Consider the following 15,287-nt stretch of genomic DNA (forward strand, 5'->3'; position numbering starts at 1 on the left):
ACAAATTACCTTGAGAAAACATTAGAACCTCACTGGAAGAATTCAATAGTTGAGCACAAATGACAGAAGATAAATTAATTGAACCGATGACAGATCAAAAGGACTTAATTTGAACAACAGAGGGAAAATAGACTGGAAAATAAGTGAATAGAGCTTAGGGAGCTGTGGAATAATTGCAAAATATCTAACATATCATCAGAATTCCAGAAGGAGGAGATAAAAAATACAGGGCTAAAAAAGTATCTGAAGAAGTGATAGCTATAAATGTCCCAAATTGGCAAACGACATAAATCTACAGATTCAAAAAGATACGTGAATACCAACTAGGATAAACCCAAAGAAATCTATGCCAAGACATATCATAATTGAACCTCTAAAAATTCAAGACAGATAAAAATCTGAAAGCAACCAGAAAGAAACTATTCAATATTTATAGGAGAATGACTACCAATTCAAATGACAGTGGATTTCTCATCTGAAACCATGGAGGTCAGAAAGATTTGGCACATTTATCAAGTGCAGAAAACAAACAAACAAACAAACAAACAAACACCTGTAAGCCACAAATTGCTATCCCTGAATATAAACATATTCAGACAGAGGGAAATCAAGAGTATTTGTTACAAGGACATTCACCCTTAAGGAATGACTGTAAGAAGTTCTCTAAACTAAAAGGAAGTGATAACATAAGAAGGATAATGATTACAGAAAAGAAGGAAGAACAATGGAAAAAACAGGGGTAAATATAATATTTCATCCTTCTCCTTATAAGTTCTAAAAATCATAATTGATGTCCTGAGCAAAAATCATAAATGTATATGTTGTACTCAGTGTATGTAGAGAAAATAAAACAACTGTATTTAAAAAGTGAGGAAGGTAAAAGGACATTAAAGGAAGTGTAATTTCAGAAATCCATTTGTACTGGTAAAATATTATATCAGTAGGTTGTGACATGCTGTATATGTGAATTGTACTACATACGGCAATTGTGAAGAAAATATGCAAACTATATACTCAAAAAATAGTATAAGTAAATGAAGATGGAATGCAAAACATTTTAAGTAACCTTCGGAAGAGCAAGAATAGAGAAATGAAGGAATGAGCAAAAGGGGAAATAAACAGAAGAAAAATAATAAAATAGCAGACTTAGGCCCTAACACAATATACCAATATAAAATATACCAATTAAAATACAGATATTACACTTTAGACCAACTAGACATAATTGACATATACAGAGCCTTCCATCCCAAAACAGCTGCTTATACATTCCTCTCTAGTGCACATGCAACATTCTCAATTATCTACCATATACTGGGGCACAGAGAAAGCCTCAACAAATATAAGAGGATTGAAATCATACCAACCATATTCTCTGATCATAATGCTATGAAACTAGAGACCAACAACAACAACAACAAAAAAAAAAAAAAAAAATCTGGAAGAACCACAAATACATAGAGATTAAACAACATGTTACTGAAGAATAACTTGTTTATGGCAGAAATAAAGAGAGAGATACATAGAAAGAGATACATAGAAATGAATGATAATGATGGTACAACATATCAAAACTTTTGGGACATGGCAAAAGTGGTCAAAAGCAGTCATTACAGGCCTATCTCCAAAAACAAGAATGAGCCCAAATAAACAACCCAATGCTTCATCTTAAAAAAACTAGAAAAGGAAGAACAAATGAAGCCTAAAGTCAGCAGAAGGAAAGAATTCAAAATTAGAGTAGAAATAAATTGAAAACAAACAAACAAAAAAATCAATAGAAAAAATAAATGCAACGAAGAGCTGGCGCTTTGAGAAGGTTAGTAAAATTGACAAACCCTTGCCTAGACTCAATAAAAACAAAAGAGAAAGGGCACAAATATACAAAATCAGGGATAAAAGAGGGGAAATTATGACTGGCATCACAGAAATACAATGAAAAAGTATATAACACCAAATTTAATAACCTAGAAAAAATGGACCAGTACTTAGAAATATACAGCCTTCCTAGACTGAATCAAGAAGATCTGGAAAATCTAAATAAACTGATCAGCAGTATGGAAATTGAAACAGTCATCAAAAACCCTCCAAAAAGTAAAAGTCCAGGACCAGATGGTTCACCAGTGAATTCTACCAAACATTCAAAGAAGATTTAATACCTATGCTCCTCAAACTCTTCCAAAAAAGCAAAGAGGAGGCAATACTTCCCAACTCATTTTAAGAGGCCAATATTGCTCTGATACCAAAATCTGGTAAGGATAACACACAATAAAGAAAACTACAGACCAATATCTCTCATGAACACAGATGCAAAAATTCTAAATAAGATATTAGTGAACTGAATACAGCAGCATATTAAAAAAGTTATACACCACAATCAAGTGACTTCATCCCAGGGGCACAGGGATGGTTCAACATATGCACATTGATTAATGTGATATATCACATAAACAAATTAAAAAATAAGATCATATGATCATAACAATAAATGCAGAAAAAGCCTTTGACAAGATACAGCATCCATTTATGATCAAAACACTTAACAAAATTGGTATAGATGGAAAGTACCTTAACATAATAAAGGCCATATATGACAAACCTTTAGCCAACATTGTACTTAATGCTGAAAAATGAAAAACCTTCCTTCTAAGATCAAGAACAAGGCAAGGCTGTTCACTATCACCACTGCTATTCAATGTAACATTGTAGGTCTTAGCAAGTGCAATCAAAGAAGAGAAAGATGTAAAAGTCATCCATATAGGAAACGAAGAAGTCAGACTGTCTCTATTTGAGGATGACATGATTTTCTATATAGAAAATCCTAAAGACTTTACAAGAACACTACTAGAATCAATTAGCAAATATAGTAAAGTTTCTGGATACAAAATCAACATTCAAAAATCCTCAATGTTCCTATACTCTACTAATGAAGTGTCAGCAAAAGAAGTGGAAAAAATAATTCCTTTTGCAATTGCAACAAAAAGAATAAAATACCTAGGAATAAATTTAATGAAACATGTGAAGGAACAATATAATGAAAACTACAAGATTCTATTAAAAGAAAGTAAAGAAGATACAAAAAAAAAATGGAAAGATATTCCGTGTTCTTGGATTGGAAGAATCAACGTAGTTAAAATGACTTTATTACCTAAAGCATTATACATATTTAATGCAATACCCATCAAAATCTCATTGGCATTTTCTAAAGAAATGCAACAAAAAATCATGAGATTTGTATGGAAGCACAAAAGACCTCAAATTGCCAAAGCCATCCTGAGAAAAAAGAACGAGGCTGGAGGCATCACTCTGCCCAACTTCAAATTATACTGCATAGTGACAATAATCAAAACAGCATGATATTGGCAACAAAACAGACACACAGACCAGTGGAACAGAATATAGAGTCCAGAACTAAATTTATATGGACAAATAATTTTTGACAAGAAAGCCAAAACATACAATGGAGAACGGAAAGCCTCGTCAATAAATGGTGCTGGAAAAACTGGAAAGCCACCTGCAGAGTCCAAAATACTGTTTGTAAGGATGTTTACTGACCTCAGTGATAACTTCAATAAAGAGATAGGACACATAAAAATGGAAATAGGAAACAAACAAACAAAGAACCAATCAGAAATGAAGAATATAATAACCAAAATGAATACATTAGAGGGAATCAACAGTAGATTAGATGAAGCAGAGAACTGAATCAGTGATTTGGAAGATAAGTAGCAGAAAACACCCAATCAGGACAGCAAAAAGAAAAAAGAATTTCAAAAAATGATAAACTATTTTAAGGGGCCTCTGAGACAACATGTAGCATACCAACATTTATATCATAAGAATATCAGAAGGAGTAAAGAGAGAGCAAGGAGTTGAAAACCTATTTGAAGAAATAATGACAGAAAACTTTCCTAACCTGATGAAGGAAATAGACATACAAGCTCAGGAAGCACAGAGTATCCCAAACAAGATAAAGCTAAGGAGGCCCACAGCAGACACATCATAATTAAAATGCCAAAGGTTAAAGACAAAGACTCTTAAAAACAGCAAGAGAAAAGCAAGTTACCTATAAGGGAACTCCATAAGACTGTCAGCTGATTTCTCAACAGAAACTTTGCAGGCCAGAAGAGATTGGCATGAAATATTCAAAGGCCCTACAACTAAGATTACTCAGCAAAGTTATCATTTAGAATTAAAAGACATATAAAGAGCTTCCCAGACAAGAAAAAACTAAAGAAGTTCATTACCACCAAACCAGTATTACAAGAAATGGTAGAAAGACTTCTTTAAAAAGAAGAAGAAAAGATAGAAATGTGAATAATAAAATGACAATAACTACATGTCCATCAACATTACTTTAAATGCAAATGGATTGAATGCTTCATTCAAAAGATAGGGTGACTAAATGGATTAAAAAAAGAAGACCCTTACATATGCTGCCTACAAGAAACTCACTTCTGACCAAAAGATACACACAGATTAAATTAAAGGGATAGAAAAAGATATTTAATGAAAATGGAAATGAACAGAAAAAGCTGGGGTAACATTTATATCAGACAAACTAAACTTTAAGACAAAGAAGGACCCAGTAATCCCATTTCTGGGCATTTATCCAAAGAATCCAAAAACGCTAATTTGAAAAGACATGCATCCATATGTTCATTGCAGCATTATTTATAATAGCCAAGATATGGAAACTTAAGTGTCCACCAATAGATGAATGGATAAAGGAGAAATTGTACATATATACAGTGGAATAAAAAAGAACAAAATCTTGCCATCTGAAACAACATGGATGGACTTAGAAGGTATTGTGGTATATGTAATAAGTCAAAGTAAGACAAGTACTATATGGTTTTGCTTATATATGTAATGTAAAAAACAAAATGAACAAACTGAAACAAACTCACAGATACAGAGACCATTTTGATAACTGCTGGATGAGAGGGGACTTGGCAGGATAGATGAAAAAGGAGAAGGGATTAAGAAGTACAATTTGTTAGTTACAAACAATTCATGGGGATGTATGGTTTATCATAAGGAACATAGTCAATACTATTGTAGTAACTATGGTGTCAAAGGGGTACCAGGTTTATCAGGGTAATCACTTCATAAGTTATATACATGTCTAATCACTACATTGTACATCTGAAACTAATATAATATTGTATGTCAACTGTAATTAAACAATAAAAAAATTTAAAAAGTTCTTACCTCCATAAACCAAAAAAGAACGAAGTAAAATCAGAGGCAGTATAAAGAAGGAAATAAGAAGAGTAGAAATCAATAAAATGGAAAACAAAAGAACACATTTACTTTAATTACATAATATAATTAAAAGCTGCTTTTTTGAAAAAAATCAGTAAAATTGATAAACGTCCAGCCACACTGACAAGGATAAAAAAAGATATAAAACACTAATATCAGAAATTAAATAAGGTATTCTTATGATTCTGTAGTATTAAAAAGTTGACAGGAAAATATTACAACTTTATATTAATAAATTTGTTAGCTTAGTAGAAATGAGTTTCTCAAAAACCACAGACTATTAAAATTCAACCAAGATGAAATAAATAACCTGAATAATTTTGTAACTATCAAGTGAATTGAATTTTTAATTTTAAAGTTTATGAAAAAGAACTATCTAGGCCCAAATAGCTTTACTGGAGAATATTACCAAATAGTTAGAAAATTAACACTAATTTTACTCAATCTTATACTGAAACAGGAAGAAGGAATATTTTTCAACTAATTCATGAGGATTCTCTTACCTTAATACTCAAAACAAAAAAGACAATGAAAAAAAAAGATAAAAGCAAAATATGAAAAAAAAATACCATATAACCTCCAGAAACTTTGACCACTATCTCCTAAGAACCTGGATATAAAACCCTTCAATAAATATCAGAATATGAAATGCAAAACATTTATAAAAAGAGTAATATACTATGACCAAGTGGGATTTATCCCAGGTATGCAAGGCTGGTTCAGCATTCAAAAATTAATCATTGTTATCTACCATATGAACAGACTAAAGAAAAAATATTTGACCATATTAATTAACATAGAAAAAGCATTTTACAAAATTGACACCCAGTCATGATAAAACTTGTAGCAAGTTAAGAATAGAGGGGAACCACCTCATTTTGATAAGATACCTATAAAAACACATAGCCTTTCATCGTTAAGACTAAATATCTTTTCCCTAAATTCAAGACAATGGCAAGGATGTCTACTCTGATTAATTTTATGTAACATAGTACTCCAAAGTTCTCTCCTTCATTGCAGATGATATGATTGCCTACATAGAAAACGCCCAAGTATCATTAAAAAGGAAAAGAAAAAAACCTCTTACAACTAATGTTATTTCAGTAAAGTCTCAGGATACAAGCTCAACCCACAAAAATTAATTATGTTTTTATATACTAATAATACATATGTAGAGGCTAAAATGAAAAACAATACCATTTATAATAATGCAAAAGAAAATGAATTATTTAGATATGAATTTACCAAAATGTGCAGAATTTTTGTGTTGAAATTTATCAAATGTTAAGGAGAGAAACCAGAAAAGATCTAAACAAATTGCAAAATGTACTGTATTCATGATTTGGAAGACTCAACAGAGTAAAGATGTCAATTTTCTAAAAACTGACTAGGTTTAATGAAATTTCTATCAAAATTTCGTCAGAATTTTTTTTTTGACTTAGACAAGCTTATTATAAAATTTTTATGAAAAGGCACAAGCTCTAGCCCTAGACTAAAACAGACTTGTGGTGGTATAGGGGGTGGGGGAGAGTAAAGAAAGAATAAAGTGAAAAATATCATTCTACTCATATTAACCCTTGCTATATATGTACTATAATCAAGACAGTGTGATATTATTAGAGAGACAGAAACAGGTCAATTGAACAAAATAGAGAATACAGAAATACACTCACACAATTATGCCTGATATTTTACAAAGGTTCAAAAATACGTCAATGAAGGAAAGATAACCTTTTTGATAAAGTACTGAGTCAATTGGACATCCATAGACAACAAAAATGAACATTGGCCTAAGCCTTACACCTTATACAAATTAACTTAAAGTAGATTAACTTAAATGTAAAATAGATAACTATAAATTTCTTAGAAAAACTATAGGATAAATGTTCAGTATCTAGGGCTTAATAATGAGTTCATAAAATCGACATCAAATGCGTGATCTATAGAAGGAAAAGATGATAAATTGGACTTTCTTTGCTGTGAAAGATCCTTTCTGAAGCATGAGAAGACAGACTATAAAATAATACAGAAAATAATTTTAAGTCATATATATGACAAAGTATCTGAAATATATAAAGAACTGGCAAAAGTTGATAGTAAAAACAAAAACAAAAGAATCCAATTAGAAAATGGGCAAAAGATATGAACATTTACTGATGAGGACGCACAGTTGGCAAATAAGCATATTAACAGATGCTTGAAATGATTAGCCAATAAGGAAGTACAAAATAAAACCACAATGAGATGTCACTACAACTCTATCAGAATTACTAAAAAAAAATAGTGACAACACAAAGTTGGTGGAAATGTAGGGAAACCTGATCATTTATACATTGTAGGTGGGAATGTAAAATGGTACAGCCACTCTGGAAAACAGTTTGGCAGTTTCTCATACAACTAAAATTGCTCAAATCCTGTATGACCTGGTAACTATACTCTGGTAGCACTTATCCCAGAGAAATGAAGACTTATGTTCATAGAAAAACTTGTGCATGAGTATTTATAGTAGCCTACATGTAATAGCTAAAAACTGGAAACCTGATATTCTTCAATAGTTAAATGGTTAAGCTGATATTTATATCATGGTATTTATATCCTGGAATACTACTTAGCAATGAAAAGGAACAAATTATTAATAAACATAACTCAGATGGATCTCCAGAGAATCACGAGTGAATAAAAGCCAATTCCAAGGGCTATATATTATATGATTATATTTCTGTAACATTTGTCGAATGACAAAATTAAAGAAATGAAGAATAGATTCTTGTTTGCCAGGGGTAAGGGACCAGGATAAGAGGCAGGAGATAAGTGGGCACAGTTATAAAAACACAGCACAAGGATCTTTGAAGTGATGGAATTGTTCTGTATCTTGACTTTGGTGATGGTTACTTGATTCTACACATGTGATACAATTGCATGGAACTAAATGCAGACACAAGGAGATGGATGCACAACTATATTTAATACTACTAAAATCTATTTGAAAATGGTTAAGATGGCAAATTTTATGTTATGTCTATTTTTCCACAATAAAAAAGGAAAAGGTATTTCTGACATGTTGAGAGATTAGCAGGCTTATAAATTTGTGTTTCTTAAGCAAATTATTGTGTAGCAATATGTGGTTCTACTTTTTATGATCACTCTATGGTTTTGGCCACATGTGACAGATGAGTTCAGAAACATCTCAACATACTAATTGTTCCAAGATATTGTAGTTTGCTGGTTCAAAAGCTAACACCAGGGCTCTCCCTAGGTGTTGTGGATATGGATTTTTTTTTTTCTTGGCTATATACTCTGAATTTTCTTCTGAGCTCATGAAGAACCTCTCATGGTGGAAGGTGAAAATATCAACACTTGGTTTCTCAGTTTCTTTTGCATTTGGGCTGTGTACCTTACCTTAGTTTTGCTCATTAGATATATTTGCCCCAGAGTTGTTTGGATGTTGGGAATGTGAGGGACTCTCTCTGCTGCAGTGACTACAAAGTCAGGGCTGCACAACTGCAGGGCTAGTGGAGATCCAATGGTCAGCTATAGCTCGGTTTGTGCTGTAAGCCTCACTTTCTGGTATTCAGCAGCTGGGGCAACAGTATCTATGCCAGCATTTGCATTAAAACTTGGGGCAACATTCTAGGCTATTTTCATTGACTCTGGTTCTGTAGCCTTCTGTTTATTATGTTCAAGGAAAACAAGTTGGCAGATGCAGGAAAGTATAAAGAAGAAAAGTAAAATCATTAGTCACATCATTGCCAAAAAATATTTTAGTGAGTTCTTTTTTGTACGTTTTCGTTCAAAGTAAGAATTTTTTTAACAAAATTATATTTTACATTCCACTTTTGTTCCCCTTTATATTCTGCTATTTCCATTTAGTGGCACTTGTATGCAAACATGATTTGAAATATTTGCATATTGGTTTAAATCTACTAATAATCTGTAATTGTTAGTAACTTGGACAATTTATTTTTAAGTAGGAATTTATGATATTTAATTACTATTTACTTATGTATTTAATATTTATTATTTTTATATATAAATATAAACTAAAAATGATCCATAATTTCACTAGTCAGATTATCCTGTTGGATATTAAAAATTAATAAAACCCACATGGTTAGAAAATTCAAGCTGAAAACTACAGAAATGTGTACAAATGAAAAAACAGAAGCTTCCCTCTACCTTCTGCACCCTAGATCCTTTCTCCCAAAGTTAAACACTGTAAAAAAATTCTTGTTTCTTTTCCAGAAATTTTAAGATTTCAGTATCTATGTGTATGTATCTACTTATAGATTTCTTTTTTTATTTACACAAGAAACTGTATTCCCCATACTGTTCTGTACCTGTGTTTCTTTATTAAGAATCATTCTTGAAGATCTTTGTAACATTTTTTTAAAGCAAGGATGCTTTAAAATGTGGCTTGCTTTATAAATGTGTCTTCAATTCCAAATGTTAGTCTTGCCTGCGATACATCAGGTTTTCTGCTGGGTTCTTAGATGTAGGATAAATAGATATGTCACTTGTTATGTCCCCAGGCCTCACCAGCCCACATTTCTTCAGCTCTAAGTACCTACCTACTTGTAGGTCCTCTAACCATTAACCTCCTTAGTCTTCTTGGTTATTTGTGGGGAGGCCCTAGGTTTCTTACACAGGCTTATAGTAAGTCTTCTTTAGCCTTGATTTCTAGTGCCCAAAGTTCCTTAAAATCTGTGCCTAACATTGCCCCAGGGTTGATGCCCTGAGAGAAAGTTCCCTCTTCCCTGTCTAGGGAACTGACTTGCAGGTTGTCAAGGTGTATCTAATCAGTTTGCTTAGAACCACCATGGATTTACACATATGTATACACAAGTGTATCTGCCTGTGTGGGTGTACTCAAAACAATACCACAATCTGTATGAAGAGTTAGTCATCTCAGTTGCTTGCTTCTTCTATATAAGTATCATTCTGGCATATAACCATCCATATTCTTGCTCACTCATATATTTGCTTATGGTGTTGTGTAACTCTATGAACACTTGTCTGGAATGGAGGAAGGTTTTGTTTTGACTGCAGTTTATTATGCCTTTTGAGTTCTTGTGTTCTCCATGGAAAGATAGTGAATTGTCACAGTGGTAACTGTGTAGGAACACACTGAGTTTTGATGAAGAAGGTCAATTATTTGACCTATAAACTATTTCCAGGATGTGTCTCAAGGCAGAAAATATGTGTTATTAAAAAGATACATTGGCAAAAAAAAAAAAAAAAAAAGGAAGGAGGAATGGAAGGATAAAAAGTGTATCATTGTTCACCCACCTCCATTGTAACCATTGGAAGAATTAGCCAAGTCCTGCATCCTGCACATTGAGGGTCTGCAGCTTTATTGTCTTTGTATTCAGAGCTCCTTTGATGCCTCTGCTCCTGTTACCTCTGCTGTCACCCACTCCTCCCTCTCATTATTGCTGCTACTACAATCATTATTTGTAGTGCCATTCCAGATTCATTCTAAATGAATCGAGTAGTCCAAAAATTTGTTTGAGTCACACACTGTGAAACATGCATTTGGAATGATTTCCTGAGAAAGCCTGGGTGCAGAATACAAATATTTTGAATGGACTTATCTTGGAGTTGTACTGCTATTTTTCCTTGTCATTTTAAAACCGTTAATATGAATAAATTGTTTGTACAGTGAAGCTTTCTTTTAATCCTTAGATAAGAAATACGTGGTTTGAAAGCAGAGAATAAAAACATGAATGATAATGTACGCAATGCCTACTAGAAGTTCCTGGCTGCTGCTTCTGGGCAGGCGTTATAATCGGCTTTTTGGTGTGTATATTTCAGGCTGCAGATAGTGGATAAAAGTGGCTGGTAGGTTGCCAACACATGACTTAGTTGCCAAATGGAGTGTTTAGTACTTGTTACATTTGATTTATATCACAAGTTCTTCCCATTAACAGTCTACTGGTGATAACCTACTTGGCTTTTCATGTGGTTACTTTGAAACAACCACTTGACAACATTTGGCATATCACAAAATTTAATATGGAATGAAGGAGTGAGTGAATGACTACATAGGTTCTGCCAAACACTGATATGGTCTTAGTGCAGAATGGGTACCCATTCTGTTCACTGAGTGAATAAATCTTGCATATGTGTTTCTCGGATTCGTTGTACTACAATGAGGTCTATGGATTTAGACTTAAAGGGCTGGTGAAAGGGATAGAAATAGAAATAACAGAGTTTACATGTCTGAAGGGCTTGCATTTTTTATGGAGGGAGATATACTGCTCTTCTATATCACCATTTAAATACATGTAAGAAAGAAGCCCTCATCAAAACAGCATTGTTTCTAAGTCAAAGTGTAACCTTGTAATACTGACAATTCCATAATCTCATAATCTTTTTTTTTTAACAAGTCCACTTCAGGAGTCTTGGCCTTGGATATGTAATAAAACATGCATTAAATATGGTGATCTTTATTTTCAGATTGAAAATTTGCAAGAACAACTGAGGGATAAAGACAAGCAACTGACGAATCTGAAAGACAGAGTGAAGTCCCTGCAGACAGATTCCAGTAATACAGATACTGCCCTGGCGACGCTTGAGGAGGCTTTGTCAGAGAAGGTAAGTTTAGACTATAAAGCAAGGTATCAGGATTTAGGGAAACATGGTTGGGAGGAGATGATCCAAATACATTTATATGGGCCTGCTTTTCTACATGCACTCACACTACCCCCCAGTCCCAGCTGGACCCATTCCCATGCTAGCCCTGTTCAGTAGACTTGCACACTGAAAAGAGTGTCTTTTGGAAATGCAAACCTGATCACTTCACCCTAGGCCCTGCTTAAAAACCTTCACTTGTTTGTTGTTCTTAGGATGATAAAAAGTGGAATCCTTAACTTGGCCCATTGGGTCTATCCTTTTATCTGATCTGGCTCTTATCTGCCCAACAGCCTCTCTGCCTGCCTTACTCCTCTTCCTTTCCCCCACCCCACTATTCTCTTTCTCCCTCCTATTCTCCCCCACACTCACCCCTTTCCTCCTTCCTTCACAGTAGTTAAGAATGTGGACATTGGAGCCCGACTGCCTGGGTTCAAGTCCTAGGCTGACGTTGCTGCTTTGGATAAGTTACTTAATCTTTCACTTCCTCAGTTTCTTCATTTGTAAAGGGATAATAATAGTTCCTACCTCAGTGGACTGTAGTTAGAGAACATGCATTAATACATGGAAAGTGTTTAGAACAATTGGTAAATAAGTTATAGGTGTTGTTATGATTATTTTTTTTATCAATCATTTCCTCAGAGAAGCCTCCTAAGTAAAATCCTCTATTATGTTCTCATGAATACTATGAAATTCCTGGAGCTTATGTCACAATCTTAATTGTGCTTTTATCTATTTTTGTGTGATTAATTGATCTCTGCCAGACTCCACGCCCAAACAAAACACCCATATTTGTGTGTTATTTATGTATGTTAGGACAATACCTACATGAGGGAACACTCAGTGACTGTTGATTGAGTGAGCCCCCATGTATGACAGCTGTTATTGCTGTGAGCACTAGAGATGCAGCGGAGAAGAGAATGAGTAAAAATTCTGGCTCTAGATTTTAATGAGGGTGAAGGAGAGACAGACAATAAATAATCAGTAAAATACATGTGACTTCAGAGGTTAAGTAACTCTCTCAGGGCATTAGATTTCCTATTTGCAGAATAGGGGAATTGGATGAAATGGCCTCCAGATTCCCCAAACCAGTGTATCTTAAGAAAGTCTTCTTTGACTTTTACTTCAGAGTGACCAGAAGGTGCTTGTTGAAAGTCTAAATTATTAGGGCTCATCTACATCCGTTGAATCAGAATCTTGATCAGGGCCTGGGAATCTGTACTTTAGCAAGCTCCCCAGGTCATTTTAGTATACACTCTAGTCTGAGAACCACAGATCTACACTAAAAATATAAGAGGTAAAAGTCATATTCTATGGCTAGTCTTTATGTTCCTATTCAGACTTACAAGATTCTAACTTTAGGATTAAATTATAAGATTTTATTTGAAGACTTGTAAAAGTAAATATGTTGATTTTTCAGGGAAAAATATTCTTTTTTCAGTTTTTAAAAATATATTACCTATGCTCTGTGCAGTTATTTTTTTTTTAAAAAAAAATTTGAACGAGGGGATTGTTGGTTTAAAAACTTTAATGAATATGTAATGAATATGTTTCCCTTTTGCAGTTTTTGTGTGGTAGGATGTCAGCTTATTTGTATCTTCATTTTTTCCTCCAAATTTCCAGAAGTAAACATATGTCATATAATTTTCCATGTCGAAGATTCTTGGCAGGATTTTATCACTTCTTTTCCCTGGCCATATTAAGATTTGATTTATTCTAGTTTAAGTCCCAAAGAATTCCCAAATCTGAAACTACTCCCTTTATTTAAGCACTTCCTTTGAGACTGAGGAGATGACTGGGGAGGAGAGCCGAGGCCTGTGGGAGTCTGGCTCCCTCAAACTGTCTCCACTACTTGATAATTGCATCAAGTGGGGAAGCCTGTTCCGTCAGTGTCTTTCAGTACCTTATTTTCAAAATGCACATTTAAATTAGCTAACCTCTAAGTTCCATTCTCTTTTTGAACTACTTCTACGGTAATTGTTCCATTTGCTGATCTGCAGTCTCAGGCACACGAAATCTGAATTGGGCCATAGATGAAGAGTAGAGAAATTAGATGCTTCCTCAAAGGGCCTGGCAGGGAACACAAATGAGAGAATTGGGCTTGTTGAGATGTAGTAGAGACTGTTGGCAACTATGGTGAGCTGAAGAATCCTTGACTTATCTCAGAACATTGAAGTTTATATTTTTAAAAATTATGATGCTTAAGCCAAACAAGATAGCTCTGTGGGCCAGCTTTGACCTGTGAGCTGTTAGTTTCCAGACCCTATCTGCATCTAATTTATTTTTCCTCCCACAGTAATAAAGAATAAAAGTAAATAGAACAATTTATTTAGAGGGAGTTTTCCAAAGGTGCCATCATCACAATGCTAGTGTGTTTGAGAAGCACACACAGACAAAACATCAGGTAGGAAATGGCAAAATTCTCTACCATGGGACAAAGAATAGTAGACTTAAGTATTTATTTCAGTGGGTATCAAATTTCTCTATGCATCCAAAAAATCTTATTTAAGGAGCTTCCTAAAATATAGTTTCCTAGGTTCCATTTTCTAGTGATTCTGAATCAGTCATGTGGGGCCAATGACCTTATGATTTTTAACAAGCATGCCCAGTGATTTTGATGCAAGTGGTCAGAAGACCACACTTCAAGAAACACTAAATTTATGCTCTTTTATTTTAAAGATGGAAGAAGGGCTCAGTGAAGAGAAATGACTTGCTCAGAAATGAAAATCTGGGACATGTGCAGCACAATTCTCCATTTCTGAGCCCTGGGCAGCATCATTAATCAGTCGTGGCACAAGCTAACTTCTCAACCCAGCATTTCAGAAAGTTACTTGTACTCTGTCTAAGTTGGCCCTTGGTTGGGACTTTGTTGTCTATCTTGGATTATCCAAAGGCCTCTCAGCTCACAGATGATGGAATAGGACTAAAACTCAAACCTTCTTTTCATTGTGCATTTGACATCACCATCTCCTTAATGGCCTTTCTCTTAAAAATTCTATTTTTATTGACATATAATTGAATAGATCCTTTGGAATAAGACAGTGCAAAAAATAAAATGATTATTAAATATCATGAATTCTCAACAACACTTAATTATTTGCTGTCTTTTGGTCAATGAATAGAACCCATTAGGCACTATTTACCATTCTACTTGAAATATTATATCCCAGGGAATGTTATTCCTTCTGATTTTCAAGAATTTATTCAAATATCCAGAGTATGCAAAAAATAATACTGCTTAGCAAGATTGAGTATGACTTAGTTCTAGGATTGACACACAGAAGCTCAAGAGACAGAACCCATGGTATTTATGAAGCTGGTCTCCCAAGCCTTGCTGTAGCCACATAGCAGATAAGCAGTTGAGAAAGCCAGATAGCAGAGCTAGAGGCCAC

General features: G+C 34.0%; 1 protein-coding gene across 25 annotated transcripts in view; it reads left to right on the plus strand.

Annotated features, from left to right (window-relative positions):
• Window positions 1–15,287, plus strand: part of ERC2 (ELKS/RAB6-interacting/CAST family member 2) — an 895,762-nt gene that overhangs the window by 401,850 nt on the left and 478,625 nt on the right. For all 25 annotated transcript variants that reach the window (XR_004950478.1, XR_004950467.1, XR_004950465.1 and 22 more), the window contains one exon: window positions 11,722–11,859. Coding sequence is in view for 7 of the 25 variants with exons in the window: in XM_036219345.1 (XP_036075238.1) it covers window positions 11,722–11,859 (138 nt within the window). In the remaining 18 variants the exon portion in view is untranslated. The remainder of the gene's footprint in view (window positions 1–11,721; window positions 11,860–15,287) is intronic.

The sequence above is a fragment of the Rousettus aegyptiacus genome, unplaced genomic scaffold, assembly GCF_014176215.1.
Source record: "Rousettus aegyptiacus isolate mRouAeg1 unplaced genomic scaffold, mRouAeg1.p scaffold_m13_p_4, whole genome shotgun sequence".
In the NCBI taxonomy this organism is placed as follows: Eukaryota; Metazoa; Chordata; class Mammalia; order Chiroptera; family Pteropodidae; genus Rousettus; species Rousettus aegyptiacus.